The sequence below is a fragment of the Ambystoma mexicanum genome, chromosome 10 (genome assembly GCF_040938575.1).
Source record: "Ambystoma mexicanum isolate Mex_15411 chromosome 10, UKY_AmexF1_1, whole genome shotgun sequence".
NCBI lineage: Eukaryota > Metazoa > Chordata > Amphibia > Caudata > Ambystomatidae > Ambystoma > Ambystoma mexicanum.
Window position 1 is genome coordinate 945,043,817 of NC_090932.1, and position 19,743 is coordinate 945,063,559.

The window sequence follows — 19,743 nt, forward strand, 5'->3', positions numbered from 1 at the left end:
CCTTCAGAAGACTTCCTCTTTGAAGGTCTGGAAGATGGAGACTTGGAAACCGATCAAACTAGATTGAGCTTTGATCTTTTCTCCTTCAAGACCCTGCTGGTCATCGATTGACAGGAGCTGAACTCAATGACTTAATGTTCGTTGCCAAGGCACCATAGACAAATCCTGTGCAGACCAGTGATCAAAGTCTTTGAATCAAAGTCCCACATCTCTTTAAGCCTGTCTTGGCGTAGACATCATGAAGATTGTACTCAAAGTAAATACATCAGTGGAGAGATTCGCTGAGGTAAAACGTACCGTTCCGAGTGCGGGGAAGCTAACATTGCAATATTTACTCTGTTAAGGGTGGCACAGTGGATCTTCTTAGTGGAATCACTGCTTCTACTGATAATATACTAGTTGCACAGATACAGGGGAGCATTATCAAGTGTGGTGCAAGCACCTGCCACGTTTACTTAGAATTGAGAATGATTTGTTATTTATGTAGCGCTGTATATAGAGCATATTTACATATGTCATCCCAACCGAAGTTGGTTCTGAGAAGTGGGAGGGTGAGAATGGCAATGGCGAAATATGCATATAATGTTTTGGCTTTTTAAAACAAGCATGAATCGAGCTACATTTATTACAACATATTGCACATTAGCATAAGATGTTATTTAAAGTATTGCATTACATTTAGTATAGTGAGGTTACAAAAATCCATCAAAGTCCATCCTAAAATAACGTTTTTTAAAACTATTCATTTGAAAATCTAAAACCACCAATGACAAATACAAACCCACAACATTTGGACTCTTTATATGCAAGTTATATATCTAAAGATACTAAGCACAATTTGAAAATGAATGATTTAAAGTCTTCATTTCAAATATGAATGCCATTAAAATGAGAACATATGCACAATATAGGTAAACAAAGAGTTACATTGAGTACTCTTGGTATAACCTTTATGACATGTATACTGTAATTTCTCCCAACATTAAGTTTAGGCAAAAGTCATGTGGTCGATGAAATTATCCACTTATCATTTCATGGACCACATTAAACATACTGAGCTGAGTACCTAACACCAGTGATTTCTAAATGGCCACGATTTCAGAAAAAGATAGACAGGTTGGCAGGTATAAAATATCTGCTTGTTTAAAACTGGCACAATTGTCGCATGAAGTATGAACCAATGAGCTGAGCACAACAAAAAAACAAGAAATGCAGCTGGGACTACATGGTCTCTGGCGAAAAGAAACACAATCATTTTGCACAATCATATTATGCCCATGTTTGTAATTGAAAGCCAAGTGACAATATTAGGATGCCTACTAAGTTGGGACCACTCTAAATTGGGCTGTAGATTTGATGGACAAAAAACAATGTCTGAGATGCTAATAGTTGATTTTAATTATTGTATTGTCTTGTGGAGGTCCATAAGAGCAAATGTAGTTTGATAAGTCAACTGCATGTACATATTCACTATTGTTAGGTAGGGCATTGCAATATTAATGATAAATTCAAGTTCATCCAGGGAATCTTGGCCATATTTGACTTGTACCATAGGTAATCCACCAGGGCTTGCGTTAGACCAGCTTTACAATTTGCTCTACATGTCAAGGAAATCAGTATTGGCTCTGTATGAACTTTGTTGATAGGTGCTGAGAAAGGTACACTGAAGAGTTCATAGCAAAATATGTTTTCAGATCATTGAACAATAGTTGTATCCTCAAAATTCTGGAACTGTGCTGAATGAATACCAGTGGTTGCAGCCTTGGCCAAATAGACATTCAAGGTTATTTTAAGTTACTGTACATTGCAATGCTAGCAAAGCATACAATAACCGTCTATGGCTCTTCTCTTGCTTAGGTGAAGCTTATAGATGTGTGCATTATTCTTGAGATCATATGTATATCTCATCCCTAAATAGTCTTAATAGGTCACTTATTCATTAGTTGTATCCCCAATTGTGAACATATATCTGAGATAAACTTTCTTTCCAAGGTCAAATTTTGTTTGCATTCATTCTTTATCAAAGTTTAGCCATGTACTTTGCAATTGCATCAATAGATTTCTGCAGTGACATTGGGGTACACAATAATAAGACTATGGGCCTCATTACACGGACGGCGGTAAGGGTTTACCGGTACCGGTATTTTACCGGTACCGGTAAAACCTTACCGCCTTACTTCGAGGTCCCTTTGCGCATTGGAGAATTTAACGCCTGCTTTTTGGGGCGGTAATTCCCCTTTCCACCACCAAGGCAGTGCCAGTATTTTACTGGCATGGACCAAGGTGCTCATAGCACCTTGGTTCAGCACCGTCCGTGTAATGAGGCCCTTTGCCATCCATGTATGATAACTTTTGAAGGTTACAAATTCCAACACAAGAAAAGTCTGCATTGGAATCACATAATGTTTGATAGAAGGAGTTGGCAAACAAATTGAAATGTGTAGGAGCAAGTACATATCCTTGCCAAACTTCAGATCTAATTTTCTGTTGGGCCTCTAGTATTCCCTTCCCGGAGAAGGATTAAATCTAAAGTTGCAGCATAATCACGTTTTAAAGCTTTACACCACTACACAATCAAACATTGTAGAGAGATCCATATAGGCAGCAAACACCTTGTTTTTATTAACATAAAATTAATGTGTTACTCTTAAAAATATATTTGACCCCTGATGTACTGCTCCTAAATGTCCTCTATACCACAACCTTCTCTTAACCCCAATGTTAGTGTTAAAATTACTTACCACCATGAATTTGCAATCTATACTTATAAAAGTGAAACTGTGTGGGTTTGTGGCTGGGTTGGTGGCTTGTTCCTTATACAGTTCCACACTGTTTCACCAAACCACACCAGATTGCTCATTGCTAGCTGTTAGGACCCTCCAAACAATATTGGCTACATGAGATTTGATCACCCCACCCTGTTATCCTGATTTCAGCAAAAGTCAAGATTTGTTTGTGGGTTTGTGACTTGAAAAAGCATTGTTCCTTATACAATTCCACACCGTTTCATCAGTCTGCACCTAATTTTGAATAGTTACCTGTTAGGACCCTTCAGACATTACTGGCTACATGACATGTGGACACCCCACCGCTTTCCCTGGATTTTAGCACAAGCTAAATTCGGTGAAACATCAATGTGGTCATAGAAGGAATGGTCCTCAACCCTAGAATGCTTGGTGGTACATTTGCACCACAATACACCACAAAGAACAGCACCATGCCAGGGTTAGATGTCAGGTAGGGAGAGAGCACAGTAGGTCCCAGTATGCAGCAGCACACCGAACCTCGCCTCCCCCAACGTCTGCTCTGGTGTATGTCATCCAGCCACACACGCCCATTCTCAGTGCAGTTTACTTCAGAGTGCAAAACACATCAAGCAATAAGCAAATCAGAACAGCAACCTAAAGGATAATTGATTTTAAACAATTGATAAGAATGTTGTCATGTCTGTCCACAGAACACGTTCGGAGAATGGGTACTTTTTGCTAGAATAACATTAAATGCAAATCCAAACAGATGGCATTATGTTTTATTTTTCAATCTGGTTAAAATGTTATGACTTTGAGCTATATGTAAGAATCTATGAGAATCCTTGCAATTTGAAGCTAATACTAACTCATCCCAAACTAGATGAGCAAGGTCTTCTCTCAAATGCTGCAAGGACACCTTATATTGTTTCCTCAAGATGGTGATTTTCTTAATAATAAATTCCAATGACACAGTCGTTAGTTTCTTCTTAGTCAACTTAGAGGTTTTATGCAACCATCACAATCCCCAGCATCCTTCATCTATTTTATAGACTTGTCTGGTCAATGACATTGTGTTTGCGATGAAAGTGTGAACATCTCTAATTATTGCTCTTCAGACACAGTTAGACACAAACTAACGGGAGCTGCATTTTTCAAGAATTATTGAGAGAAAAATTACCTCTGACACTGGAATATCCACTTTAAAAAATAAAAAAAAACATTGGTTAGTAATCAATTTCTTCTTAAATTCCTTTACAGACGGTTGCACATGCTAGACCTAACTTTGATGTTAGGGCATAATAATCACTCTTTGGCTTTTCTACTATTCTGAATTCCTGAACATCAATCCAATGAGATAGAGAGAGACATATAGTCTACTTTCGATTTATCTCTATGACCCTGAAAGGCATATTTACTAGGATTGTTCCATTAAGTCGCACACACTCAGCCATTGAATGAGCTCAGTCTCCACTAAAGCAAATGTCTAAAGAAATATATACTCAAGGCACCTGTCTGAGAGTCCATCATTAATGGGGGGCAGTCAAAGAGATTGGCTCTAAAAGCTATATCACTTGCAGGCAAAACAAATCAAATTATTTCAGAGTTTAGAATCTACTCCTGATATATCTCCTGAGAGCTGTGCCAGCACATTTTCTACCATGGGTGGACAGTCTTTCAAGGTTTTAGCAGTGGGACATTCATCCACAAGAGAAACCATGTCAACTTAATTTGGGTCGGGTAATTATGCATTTTTCAATCAATGTATATATTCTGAATTGGATAAGGGATCAAAGTGATTATCCGTTGGAATTCTCCAATGTGGAACACAAGGCGCAAGGAGTCAGTAAATATAGGGGCACGAAGACAGGAGAGGATTGTGGAATTGAGAACCAATTCTCATGACCAGATAAAGAAAGAGCAACATTAACAGCAATGCATGTTCTGGTGAAGATAGAATCACGAACATATATCTCTATGTTCCTTGATGTTATCACAATACAGTCCCCCTACAACTGAACCCACCTAACATATTCTGCTGGCCATTAATACATCTCTAGTGTTGATGTGCTTAAATATAATGTTGATGTAGATTCATAGGGATCCTATGTGTGTAGGGAGGCTGTTTATCCATATTGTCACGATGCCTGCCCCGGGAAACCAGGTTTGGCCCAGCTACCCCGGAAGCAGGCATCATGCCATTTATTGCAAGCCCATGAACCCCAATTAGGGGCTATTTGGGTGCAGTCCTGGCGCCTATGGCGCCAGGCTTATAAGTTCAGAATCAGTCCTGGCGCCATGGGCACCAGGCTCATGGTCAAGGACTTACCTGAAGCAGACCATGCTGCTAACTTACCTGCAGCAGATCATGCAGCCAGTGACCAGAAGTCAAATGAGGCCTAGGAGGGACTATTTTTCCCTAGGAACTATTTTTTTACTCGGGTGGGGCCGCGGAAGGATACTTACCTGGAACTACTTTCAAGGCTATTTAAACCACGCCCTGACAGCAACCCATGCTTCGTGTTATTCTGCACCTGCAGCGTAACACTCACCGTGCCTGCAGCAGCTTCCAGTCTTCAGCCACGCCTGCCTGGATGCCGGAGCTCCTGAAAACCTGAAAGAAAGCAGAGGGTAGGCTAGAACCGGAGTTTTACCTGCAATCCTTACCTGAATCCTGAATCTTCTTGGCTCTGACCTAGAAGGAAGAAATCATCAGACGCGCGCTGCTTCGCATCCTGTAGCGCTGCGCGGGAACTCACCTGAAGCAATCCTCCGCATTCCATCGCGCTTTTCAGCATCCAGCGTCCGCTCTCCACCACCTGTGGAAATAAAGACAATAAGGTGAGCAAGGGAGCATTCCCAGACAATAAAGGCAATCCCCAGGACTTACCTGATACCACAGGGGGTACTTACCTCATCTCGGGTCGGCGCAGCCTCCACAGCTTCTCCGCCGTACCCCGGCCCCAAAGGGGAAACAAAAGCAACACAAAAGCGTAAGTAGGGGAAACCGAATTCCGCTACAGACTTTCCTGGTTACTGCTTGTGGCCGCAATCACCGGAACCTCCACCGATTCAGCACCTGCAAAAGGAAAGGGTCACAGGTTAGACCAGGTCCTCATTATCGAACTGAACAGAATCCATAAACACTTACCTGCATCTTACTGGTTGCCATTTGGAACTCTTCTCAAGAACTATTAAGGCAACCTAGGGAATTTGGACAGAGTGAAGGCCAGACGTTTTTGAACTCTTTTTCAAACTATTTCCTTATGGAGTCAATACCGTTCTGCAACTCTCCAACATCCCACACCAGTGAAGTAACTGGTCATCTACGTGCCCCTGCGCTCGAGGCAGGATGGAGAGCTCATCTTTCCAAAGGTGAGAACATAGCAAGAGTTCGGAAGTAATTTGTGGGAAGAGATTGCAGGAGTGGGGGAAGGTGGGGTTGGCGCCCAGTCCCCGCAGGTGGCTAATTCCCTTTTCTCCATTACAGAAGAATATTCATACGGGCAAAACAAGCTAAGCTGGGTGGTCCAGTCCAGTCCATCATTTCAGCGCCCCGTGTGTCGCTGGAAGAGGTTACAACAGCCCAGTTCAGATCGACGCCCCCATGGACACCAGGTGAGCGTAACACATATCTACCTGGTGTGATGAAATTAACCTGACCCAGAACAAACACAATGTGTCTGCTTAAGAAAGAAAATTCAAGGAAGCTAAAGCTGTCTCTTTATGGATAGGTACATTTCTCTTCTTATCTTGTTGTTGAACAAAGGGACTTTGCCCTTAATGTTGTTTCTAGAAGAGGTGCAGGCCTTTCATTTGCTCCACTTTTCTCTGTTTATAGACAATTAACTAACACCATTTTTATCATTCCTTAATGCTTCTACTCCTGCATGACTCAAAGGGGTAGCAACTTTTGGAAATCTTAGTATAAGCCCGTCTGGAGATACCTATAGGTTCCCTTAGGCGTATTTCTGCTACAGAACTGGGACAATCCATTGTATCTACCAAGACCTTTTCTAAATCTGGTAAGGAATTCCCTAATGTTGACATCGTCAAGACAATCCCTCCCACAGTGTCATTCAGAAGTGCCACCACTTGTTCTTTTGATCATGCTCATTTTATTGCATTAAACATTAAGTATGTAATCAAGTCCAAAGATTTTATACACGATTTTGTATTGCTGGGCCTGCAGGTAATTATTTCTGATGTAACTGACTATGATGGGTCATTTAGGAGAGTTAAATTGGAATGTGTCGAATCTAGCTTAAAACACTTGCATTTCCTGGATGCAGCATTACAGTCCTTGTCTTTATACATGTCCTTTCCAGTCTTAAGCATTTCCCAATGTTCTTTCACAGAATCAAAAGTGCTTACGATAAAGTGTTAATTAATAGGCTTTACAGTGTTTGAAGACAGGCCATGTTTAATGTATCCAATGGATGTTGATATACTCTGTTAGTGCATAACAGATTACGTATTTAAACATCCATCATGCTTTCAGAAATAACAAATGCCTTTTCCATGCAAGACAGGAAAACGTGCCTTGACTTCGCAATGAGCAGGGATTCCATCAATAGTGGGGGTTAAACAGTTATGTTGCACTGGCCTATTCACTTGGAGACTTAACTCTTCAGCATTGATAAAATCATCGATCTCCCCATCACCTGTTTAAATAATGATTCAATACTCCAGAGGAAAATGTTTTCTTAAGGGAAGGTTTGTCTGCTGGTGATGTCAGTGTCTTCCTCTTTAAAATCAAATGATGCCCTGAGCTGTCCTGCACAGTTTGGTCGTCTTGTAGAGGCCTCAGAGTTGGAAATATATTTGTAAGCAATATAATAGGCCCGGCAAATGCTTTGGGAAAGAGGTAATGTTTGAATTTTAAAGAGAAAATGCAGTTATTGTTGTAATTAAACATTTAATTAATTAATTCATCATGAGTGCTATCAAAGGCATTGCAGACATTATTTACAAAACATTGTTGAAACACATCAACAGCATTGTGAGCAAAATGCATGGTCTGAGCAAACATATCAAAACAAGAACACCGTTATAACTGGTAAAACATATGTAAAGATCAAACATCTTTCTGACAAATTATTTTGAGAAAGACAAGTGCTGACATAGAAAAAGATAAAAACTGTCAGACTCTTAGAAGATGATACATTCGATATGCAATCAGTGGACAGGAACACTGCAGTTTGTTCTATTACAGTGGTGATTTGAAAAGGATGGTTGTTCTTCATCTAGTTAAGAACTTAGGTTTTGACTGTTATGAAGCATTCATTCCAAGCCAAGCCTTCACCAGGGCTCATTAGTGATATTCATGGACTCCCAGAGTTTGTGGGATACATAGTTAATTCCATATACAAAGAGGAGAAACGTGACGAACACGTTTTGAGTTGAGTTGTAATGTTTTTTTTGTTGCAGTCAACAAATGCATGTTTAAAGCATATTATATGGCACATTAGGGGTGAAGCTATGTACCCTCAGTGCAGTGCCCAGAACAGATGCACTCAGCGTGTTTTCAATGTTGACTGTGTATCCTCAGTGGGAAGTGACTCAAAGAAATCAACAAGCAGCAGAATGAAGCTCACTGATTATACAACTATTTGTGGATAAATGCTGGTCGATTTTTCAGTGTTGGAAGCAGCTGAACATTGTGCAACGTTCAGTGCAGTTTGACACCGAGGCTTGCTTGTTTGCTTCCTGCTAGGTCTTTTCATCTAGCCTTTCGAGACATGCAGGTTTGTTGTTGGCGCTGCTAAGGGTTACATGGGAGAGCTGCCTCCCATTTCCAGTCATTCCTGTTCACGTTCACAGTGCCTCTTTGTTGCCTGTGACTCTGGTTAGACAGTGGGCTTTGGCGTACCCTGGCCTCCATGGTTGTGAGCGGAATACTACTACAGAGCTGGTGAGCCTTCCTGCATTGCATCGGCTGTAAGGCCGACGGCTTGTGCGGCCTGCGCTACATGTGCGCCTTGTTCTGCTGTTCTCGCTCCAGCTTTTCCTGACAGTGCGTGGGCTGGACGCTTAGTGAACAAGAGTTTTCTTGCTGCTCCTCCCTTACCAGGCGCAGGAGTCAGCATTTGTCCTTAAAGTGCAATCTTTGGAATTGTCATTTTGAGAGAAGAGCGCGGCGTGGTGGGGCTGCAATGGGCCTGCAGTGGTCTGTTGTGAGCTGCAAAGGACTATAGGTATTCTTGCTACGAAAAGGATATCAACTGAGTAGCACAGTTAGAACAGCCTGCACTCGTGCCTCCAATGCAAGTCGCAACCTTAAGAAAACGATAAAAAAAGGCAATCTTTAGTGTGTGGCTGCAGCGTTTAGTACTGTCTCTAGCATATGTAATGAAAGAGGCATTGAGGAAGCAGTGACAGGAAAAATGACTGTGTGTTTAAAAACGGTACCTGTTGTAGCTATTTCCAATGAAGGAAATATGGAAATAAGTCCCCCTAATGAACAACCCGTATTGGATGTGTCTACTATCAACCCTGTGGACAACAATTCTTTGTTCAACCTATGTTTTAGCCTGCAGAAGGAATCAGTCATTGTTTTAAGCAATGACCCCGAACAACTGCTCTCTGAAGTGCCCAACATAAAAAAAATTACATGGGTATGATCAATGCTCAGACTTTATCCAATTCTCCTTATTTGGCTGGAAAAGTACATACGCGCCATCATTCATTCTCTCCCTCTGCCTCCTTGGATGATGAACTGCAACCTGGCCCAGAATTCCTTATTTTCATAAACGCAATTATTTCTTAATGCAATAACATGTTGAAGGAGTAACATGTCATAAAAAATGGCCTAGTTCGCTTGGTTGATGTTGTTCTTCACAGAAATCTGAACACTGGGGCAGATGACAACGATACGGCAGAACAGGTGTCTAACATGTTGGGTGAGATGGTTATTTCTTCTACTAAAAGCGTGTCTGACATGGGTGCTTCCTCATGTCATACTTTACCTTTACCTGTCTCTAATGTGGATAAAGGAGACGGTTATAAACTGGATCCTGGCCTCTCACAACTACAAAGAAGAAAATGATCGTGCACAAATAAATTGGAACTGTAGAAGAAAAATGCATCCCACAGCTTAAACAGGTCCAGTCTCAATTCCTTGCATTATTCTCTTCTGAACTACTTGAATGTAGTGAAACGCAGTCCGTTTTTGATTTGGTCCTAATTGTAATATGAAAAGAATGGTGTCCAGTGGCTATGACTAATCTGCCTGCTCCTATGCAAAAAACAAAAAAAAGAAACAAAACCAGCAGCCACTGAACTATGCACACAATGAGAGGGCCACAACAAAATGTGAACAGTGGAATCATTATAAACCTTATGAAGAGGTTTTGGAGAATCAAGAAGACATATTTTCCCTCCAGCAGAACCCAGAGTGGTGCTCCCACACTTTAAAGCTCATGTCATAAATGGAAATTAAACAGATCACAAGGTCACCAAAACACATTCAGTAAAATTAGGATTGTTGATCTATATGCTTCATCCTGCAGCCCCATTTTTGAACCACCATAATTCTCTTGGATTGCTGCATCGAATATCAAAGTTATCTGTAATCACTATGGGGGATATGCCGCTGGTAGAAATTCCCAATTAACCTACAGAAGCAAATTAGGTGACTATTCATGGTTTATGGATATGGGCTAAGAGCTCAAAAGAATAATTAGTTCAGCTCAGTTGAAAAATACAAGACCAAACCCAAAGAAAGCCCCATTACATCTGCAGAAATTAACGAGTTGGCTGAAAAAATCGTGCTAGCTATTCATTTGAATCACTGCTACGCTTCCAGTAGTGATGGCCTGCTCCTTGTAGTGGGTGAATTTGAGAATGGATCCTGACCCATTGATTGCTATATTGAGGAGCTGCCCATCAGTACCCGGAACACTAGGGGATATAATTCAATCATATTAAAACCTGAGGGGCAATATTTGTTATTGAGCACAGATTTATTTTTTCTGCAAGAAACATGGCTGGTTAATGATTTTTTTTCTTGATGGCTACCAAGTCTTACAACAGAAGCCTGTTAAAAACTTGAGAGTTGGACCTTTTTCTGCAGTCTGATCATTGGAGCTCAGAGTTTCTTGTCTTTAGAAGAGTATACTAGCTGGTGTTTTGTCTTTTATCTCAATTCCACCCATCAAACAAATACTGTGCATCAATGTATGTAATCCTCTTGACAATGTGAACACCATATCCAATATTGCGTTGATTGAATATCTTATAAATTAATGACTTAACAAGGTTTGCCAATGAGATTATATGGTGACTAGAACTATCAATGCCCTTTTCCTGGGTTAATTAGATATGAATTGTGACTCTACCTTGTCTATGAATGCACTTGGAATAAAAGCCATTTATTATTACTTTGATGATGGGTATGAGGCAAATGGTGAATGGTTTGTCTTCCTATCTTCCCATTGTCTCAAACAGCTATATCAAAATGTTAAACCCATTGTGCTCTCCACTATACATGGTTTTATGGAAACGGTTTTTCATGGATTGACTATGCGCTGATAACCAACAGGATTTTTCATAGCATCTCTGACTTCCAACTAGTTTCCATTGATGTGAGCGATCACTAGTTTTAAAGATTTCTATGATATGCAACTATAGAAAATGTACCTACTGCTTAATAGGGAACTATTATATATGGAATTGTGACTTTAAAGAACACAAGTCTATGAATCTCATTGTTGACAATCTCCCTATATTCAAAGATATGGAGACAGATTATGTAAGTAATTATAGAGTACCTATCTGACCTCATGAGAAACATGTCAATCATTCTATTATACAGGGTTTACTAATGAAAAGATATATGATCATCTTATGTCTTTGAGGAAAAAACTGCTTAAAACGGATATCAGAAAGCAAAGGAAAATCTACAAGACCTCCACAGACATAGAATATTATACAAATAAACTGAACAATAGGTATAACAACTGAGTTTGCATACACAAGGGATGAATTTATTCTGCCCAATGGAAAACCATATATTCTGCTTTGCCAATTTTTATTAGGAATAATTAATGAGTCGATAAAGCACCATTCAATAAAAAAAAGAAAATCAGCAATCTAATTTTACAAAGGGAAATAATACCCTCTCTAATCACTCGGTATTGCCATTCATTATTTGCACCACCCGAAGTGCCAAAGGAAATACACTTTATATCTGCTTTGTAGATTACTCCAGTGTTTTTGACACCGTGGATTGCGAGCATCTATGGGATAAACTGGATAGATGGAACCTACATCCATTGATTACCTACTACATGAAGGCTTTATTTTCTACAACGACTGTCCAACTAAGAATACATTGGGAAGGGCAACTCAGTGTGTCAATAGAAACTAACTACGGACTCAAGCATGGCTGCTCTCTCCCTTCAGTATTGTACAACTTATATGTTGCTGATGTCCATGTGGAGTTGGGGAAAGCTAATAACTTCTCGCCTAGAGTTGGATCTAGCATATTGCTTGGTTGGCCTATGCTGATGATACAGTCATTCTTGACTGTGCTCCGATAGGGCTCCAATGCAGTTAAATGGCTGTGCAGACATTTTCTTCTAACAATAATCTGGTAATTAATAAGACAATAAAATATAAAATCATGATTACACAAGCAAATAAGAAAAAGAAAACAAGTACCTTTGTTGGGAAAATCATAAATGAGCCATTCGAAGTGGTTACCAAATATGTGCATTTGGAGGTAAGGTAAAGATACGTTTTGGTTCAATATGCTTGCCAAAAGTAGTAGTAGTACAAAATAAAATACAGAAGAAATGTAATGCCATCATAAGTTTCATTACCCCTAGGGGTGGCTATTCGAATGAAGGTTTACAAAACTAGCATTGTTATGAGTGCCCTCTAGGGCCTTAAAATCTTTACTAGCAAAGAAACAGAGTGGCTTAAGATATTGGAGGGCAAACTGTGGCAACTAGCTTTAGGCCCTTCAAATTCTCTGTAGATTAAGACGTCTAATATGAATTGGGCTTATTTCCTCTGTGTACGCAAAAAAGGATTATTAGTGGTCTTTTTTAATTGAAAATAATCAATGAAAAAGGAAATTGGTCCTCTATGTACTCTTACTTTAAAAAATATTATGAGTTAGAGTGACCACCTGATATGTTAAAAAGCTGGTTTAAAGAGATCAAATCCTTTTTACAAATATTAATTTTATTTTCCCCTCAGCAATTAATTGTACTATTGTTGAGAAAGAACTAAAGAAGATGGCGTTGGATTCCAGTAGATCTAATGATTTATTGATTTTAGACAAAACATCTCTATATTCTATATATGTATGAAAGAATTAACCTAATTATGCCCTGATCAGTTACATTAACAATCTTTCGAATGTTAATGTTTGCCAAATTATAATGGAACTTTAGTTTGAACAATTACCTACATTTCTTAGATTCTGGGCCTTGACAGGGGTCCCACTGCAAAATCAAGTGTGCTGTTGGTGCAACACGATGATAGAAACGGCCTGCCGCTTGTTGCCTGGCTGGCCCAATTTGGTGATATTCAAATTTATTTTATGACATAAACACCATTAAATCGGATTAATCTTGGTCTACAATGTATTCTGGAGAAAACTTTTGTTGGACTTTGCAATGGTTTATGTATGGAAGGAAGTCTTGAGATATATTAGCTTGTGATGTGTGTTTGAATTTGTTATAGTCTGGTTTTAAAATGTACATCTTACCCTCATTTTGCATATCTGTGCTACTATAGGTTCAATAGTGTAGATAGGCAAGCATATGTGAGTTTGTGCATGTCAGCCACGTTCTGGGGATAAACATTCCCTAACACGGTTACTCTAGCCAGCACATTTGACGTGGTCTCAGTTCAGTACCTAAATGAGAACAAAACTAAAATCATGATCTGAAACATTGAAGGGTATATTGGCTATGGTGCAGAGACGGGATACAGTTATACATTTTTTTGTCCACTTTTAAAGCAGTGTAGTTCAGGTAGATTGTTAGAACATCACTTAATTATTGCAACAAGCTAGGATATACTCCCTCCATCTTTGTTGAGTAGACTTGTTATTTTAATATGTGTACATGTTGTTCGGCCAATCCCATATATGTATCTAGAGAGATATTGCAGAAAATGAATTCTATCATTACTAACTTCATATGCAGATCCTCAGGTGAGCCTGATCGAAAGGGACCCAGGATAAGTGAAAGGTGCCTTGGGCTTCCTGATTTTCAATACCAAAGATGTGCTAGATTAGAGAAAAGACTTAACAATCTGTTTGGTCTGTCACAATGAGACTCCCCCTCTGCAAACACACACAGATCATGTCAATTTTAATCTCTGCAAGGGTGAAAAATTGCATTGAAAGTGCATTGACAGAATTATTGAAACGTTGTATCAGTGCAACTGCAATTAACTCTAGGGTAAAAATGCTCCAGTGCAAATCATTTTTAAACCAGGCTATTGCTTGTCCTAGCAATGGTGTTATGGTGCATAACTTCATGGACGAATGTGGTTTTAAACTAGTGCAGTTCTATAATGTGACCAATAATGTGTAACTTGCTTGGCAATGGGGGAAGAAAGTGTCTTTCGCATAAAGCCGGCTGTAAACATATTTCAAATATTAGATTAAAAGAGGCTGGAATATTCGAGAGACTATACAGAAATGCATACTTTTATCATCATCATGTAAGATGTAGAGTCTTGGAAAATCGCACAATTGACTCACGCGGGCTCTAGAAGACTCGACCAAGGGCTTCCCGCAAGTGGAACACACAATCCTTTACACACTCCCATTCCTTCTCCATCGCCCTCCCATGCCTGTTTCCGGGATGTAGCTGACCTGATCTAGCCTCGGGACCCCGCTGGCTTGGCATCCTCTCCTTCCTTCTACCCGATCGTCGTCAAGGCGCTGTTGCTGGATAGCTACTTTTCAACTAAATGAACACAGATGCAAACATACATACCTTGTATGCCAAAGGCAAATAGCCAAGCTTCAAAAGCGCTATTTTATTGGTCACGTTGGTGGTTGACTTTGCCATCTTCAAGTCATCTACATTTCCATATTGCACATCTATGACTTCGGCCTGGAAAAGAAAACCAGACCAGCATGTTTCTTCGTGTACAGCTGCAACGAGGCTCGGCACATTAGCGACACATATTTTAATAACACGTTACTGAGCCAGACTTTGGAGTTAGTCTGTATTTTCCCTGAATTCCAATTAGCATCACGTAGAGATAAAAGGCTGTAACATCAAAACATTTACCCTTAATAATGGACTATTTGATCACCGTTTTATTACTCTAGGAAGGCAACTACCTCTTCTTCATTGCTCGCTCCTCTCTCCTTTTTTAATGAGCATCTGTGCTTGAAGGAGGCTCCGTGCTACGGGTAATGGAACAGGTTGTTGTTTAAAGCTACATATATATTTATATAAATCTGAACTCTCAAAGGCACAGTTTTACGCACCCAGATGACAACATTGTACATGGAGAAGGTAAGACTCGTCGCAAGGTAAGCAATATTGCGAGGCACAGAGTCATTTCATAATGCAAGCAGTTTCTGGAACTTGAGTTGCCCAGTTACATAGTGTTCCTACTGGCTCACTCGGTGGCATTTGGATTTCAGCACAGAACACTTTCAATGGCCAGCAGGAATAATAGGAAACAGCTAATGGCCAAGTGAGAATATCATCTCAAAACAAATAGGTGGCATTAGACACAAAGGGCATGGTGCCTAGCAGACATTGGGCACATATATGAGGGTCCATGTATGTGTGGCTCCCACATAAGTTGCATGTAGTAGAAGGGCATTCCATGCCCTTGTGGTATTAACAGATACTGGCTGGCATTACTGGGGCATTTAAGGCGTTGCTGTGCAAATGATGACAACGATGAAGCTGCAGGTTAACTTTTCTGATAATACCACGTGTACGAGTCAACTGTGATTTCTAGGGCAGTTATTGATGGCAGCAACTAGATCTGTGAGTCTGCACATTAGATGTTATCACTCTGAGGCTAGCTCAGGGGCAACGCGCATAGCAACACAGGTTTGAATCCCGGTCCTGTGAATAGAAACTGGACTCTGGTATGAAACTCGAGGCACTCACAGACATTGGATGGCCGTACTGGGCATGTGAGGTTGCGCATGGGATATGGTGCGAGAAACTGAACAAATGAGATTGTGCATTACACATAGGGGGGCCTCATACAGAAACACAGAACTGATGCAAGTGCAGCAGTGCATGTTGTTAGCACAAGGGCAAACACGTCCATGAATGTTTTACCAGAGCAAAGTTTGCCCTTGAGCTGACAGTGTTTACAATTGCATGTGACCAGGTGCATGATTTCTGCAATGTAGCCCATGGTGTCTTTTTCCACAGATAACTGGAAGAGCGAGTTATGGAGCATTTTGCATAGAAGGCCATTACATTATAAATGCTTGGTATCACTATTTTATAAACAGTTATTAAACATGACTAATTCAACAAGGACAGCACACAAGAAAACACCAACTGAGGTGCCAATCGTCAATGAACACTGTTGTCACATTCCACCATAAAATTCTTAGCATGCTCAACCCCTTGCTGGGTTGTTTAATATTTTTTTTTTTAAGGGGAATGCATGGAGTGTCCCTCTAACGAGAGAGAGAGAGAGAGAGAGAGGAGGCGAGAGAGAGATAGAGAGAGAGAGAAGGCGAGAGAGAGCAAGAGAGAGAGAGAGAGAGAGAGAGAGAGAGAGAGAGAGAGAGAGAGAGAGAGAATGATACAGGGCAGGACTTGCAAATGGCAGGGTGTATGTAGAAGGGACTGCATGCACGGGGGTACAGCATAAAGGGAATGATGTGGTGAGATGACCCTGATCCTAATGAACATGCCAATAAATCTTATATAAGTATTATAACCCAAAACCTTCATCTGGATTCACCCAGAAGCCTGCAACCCTCACACTGACCAGATAGAAGAGTGACAGATCATAAAGGCTTAGTACCTGATTTAGTGAGCATATTTCAATGGGGTTTTCCCTTGAAAAACACTTTTGTAAGGGTGCAAAAGTCGATCTACACCACCGCTGGATGCAATAACTTTGCAAATGGCGATGGACTATTGTTCTTTTAAGCTCTCTCTGGCTCAATGTTTGCTTGGCTTATTCAAGATCATGGATTGAAGCCTGCAGCAGAAGATGTGCATAACATAGTCAGTCCAGCAGAATGCATAACCTTCTAAATGATGCATATTGTCCCCACTAATATAATGAATTTTTGGGTACTAATCTTCCTAACATGTAGCAACATGTTCACAAGTATCCTTTCATCCCAATCATGTTAATACAACTGAGCAACAGGGAGTATGTGTAGTACAAACAGGTGATAAACTGGGCAATGCTGAAAGCAAATCTGGGAAAAGAGCACTAACAACATTTTTAGAGTGGTTTGCCGGAATTCAGTAAACGAAGCGGCCAGGGAACTGCAGCAAATATTACTGCCTTTTTCCCTATATTTATTGAAAGGGAATTATTTCAACTTTTTAATAGGTTTCTAAGTGTCTGTTTTAAGGATGTGAAATAGAGTAAAGAGTCTGTGGCTGAGCTGTCGCCAAAAGCATGTATTGTACTAATTGAACAAGTTAGCCAAGTACTTATTCAATTGAGTGTTTGGAACGTAACATGAGCAGAGACATTCAATGACTTTGTAAAATACCCATATTGGCTACCTTGTGACTATATCATTTCACATATGCACAGAAATACAGTTTTATTTCTTCTGGCATTAAAGTGCTATTTCTAGAGTGAAGTCTGTCACGAATTAGGGCCATGTTTACAGGTTCTACTTTAGAATCACACAGGGCCCGATTCGTACTTTGGCACAGTGAACGTGCTAAAGAGCAAGATTCACTGAGCCAAATCAGGACGCCAGGCTCCACCACTATTCTAAAGTGGGCCTGGGCGTCCTTGTAGTGCACGACATTGCACAATCTGCATTGCGCCTGTTTTTGGCATAACGGATGCAATCCTGAAATATCAGCAGCGTTTTTGTAAAATAACTACATATTTGTTATTTTACAAAAATGCTGCCGAGAACAGTGGTGTTCCAACATTCCCTTGTTCCCACATTTTCCCACAGCAAAAAGGGTTGGACTTGCAGAAAATGTTTAAAATGGGGCCACTTTGAAAAGTATTTCCTGGGCCTCTTAGGCCACCGATGCAGACATATGCTAATGAATTGCATTGGGTAACCTTATCATAATATTAAGCCACAAAGAGCTCAAGGGTGCAGACATGTCTCTATTAGGATAGGTTTAAATGTTTAGACATATCCCAACAGAGACATCTCTGCACCCGTGAGCTCTTTTTGCCTTAATCCAATGCTATTCGATAAAATAGGTTTGCATGGATGGACTGCCATCTTTGAAGCAGATTACCTGCAATGCGACCAGCTTTTTGTGGCACGCCTCCAGAATAACGGCTCAAAAATGGTACTGTATATGTGCGTTACTTTAGCGCACATATAAAACTGGAGGAGTCCCACAAGAATACCAGTCTAGAGTGGCAGTAAGGAATGTGGTGGTTGCTAGGTTGGTTTCCAACCCATTCTAGCAACCGCTTCATGTATTTCGAAAGTGGCACATTCCTACTGAACTCAGAAGAATGTGCCACCTTCAGAATGGGTCTTAAGTAGCAAAAAGAATCGGGCCCACAGATGAAAATCAGGCTGCAATATACGCCTAGGTTGAAAGCCTTGAAACACAAAAACGTCAAATTCCCAAAAGTACACAACCGAGGGACATTGTGCGCATTACTTAAAGCTCTGAATCACAAAAGTAAAGCATATGGAGTTATGCCCTCATATATTTACAATTTGCATGCCAGGTGGTCACGCCCTGTTGTTAATTGGATCAACAAATGCCCGCTCGTAAACTTGCGAGAGTGGGCAACAAGTAAGTCAATGTATGTCATTCTGACTACATTGGAAAAAACAAAACCACGGATTTCATGCAGGCAAGTTTGTACAACTCACAAATAGCGAGGAAAGGAGCTCCCAAACCTGTTATACTGAGCAGGGGGAAAAGTGGACACTCCCGCAAACCCCATCCGGTATAACTGGAATTGACATTTTCGTTTGTGCCAATTACACCATAAAAGCACATTCAGCATTTGTGTCCACTATTTTGGGGGCTTACCATATTTACAAAGCTGGTTTTAAATGGGATTGCACCATTGTAAAACACCTTTGTAAATCAGACCCTTAGACATTAAAGGAGACATGTTTTTCTTGAGTTCCTGTAACTGTGGACTGGTTATATTAGGTTGCATGCAGATTGTACGTTTCTTGTTTGTCTATTGCACCTAATTCCACAAGACACCAGTTCAGGATCACCGACTCTCCCCTTTTCACAGCTCGTGAAATATGAGTAACGGGAAGCCACACGCACAAACCGGCCAGATATGAGACTATTGCCATCAATGGCAAATTGTAGGAAAGAGTTGACCTTGAGCAAAGAAAGTTTTCCAAATGTTGTCTCATTCATACACTTGATCTTCACTGTGTCATTTCTTGTTCACATTGCAGAGAGGGTCCTTCACAGATGAGATGGACATTTGGGGAGTCCTCTTTGACTCACAGAATTGGATGGATTGGCGCTCAAAATGAAGTTGCTCGTTTCGGATTGTGTCTTTTGCAAAATAGGCAAACAATCTGAATTTGTCTTGGGTTGAACTGGTCAGTCAACCTGGTCTGGAAGAAGCATGGTTGTGAATCTGTTTAACTTTGACTAGGCATTTGGATTAGCTCATGATGCAGAGTGCATTCAAAACTCAATTATGTTTATATTGGCACTAAGTCTGTCACATGTGAATAGACATGGGTGTCTATCATTGATAGACGTTTCAACACCTAACATGCACTTTTTATGAATCTCCAGAAATACATTAAAATGATGGTGGGATGGGAAAAATGTGGCCTAATTATGAGTACTCAAAACAATGTCACCCCATACAATTG

At 40.4% G+C, this 19,743-nt stretch overlaps 1 protein-coding gene across 2 annotated transcripts in view; it reads right to left on the bottom strand.

Annotated features, from left to right (window-relative positions):
• Nucleotides 1-19,743, bottom strand: part of NAALADL2 (N-acetylated alpha-linked acidic dipeptidase like 2) — a 4,115,865-nt gene that overhangs the window by 2,043,403 nt on the left and 2,052,719 nt on the right. For both annotated transcript variants that reach the window (XM_069618713.1, XM_069618714.1), the window contains one exon: nucleotides 14,711-14,830. In XM_069618713.1, the coding sequence (XP_069474814.1) occupies nucleotides 14,711-14,830 (120 nt within the window). The remainder of the gene's footprint in view (nucleotides 1-14,710; nucleotides 14,831-19,743) is intronic.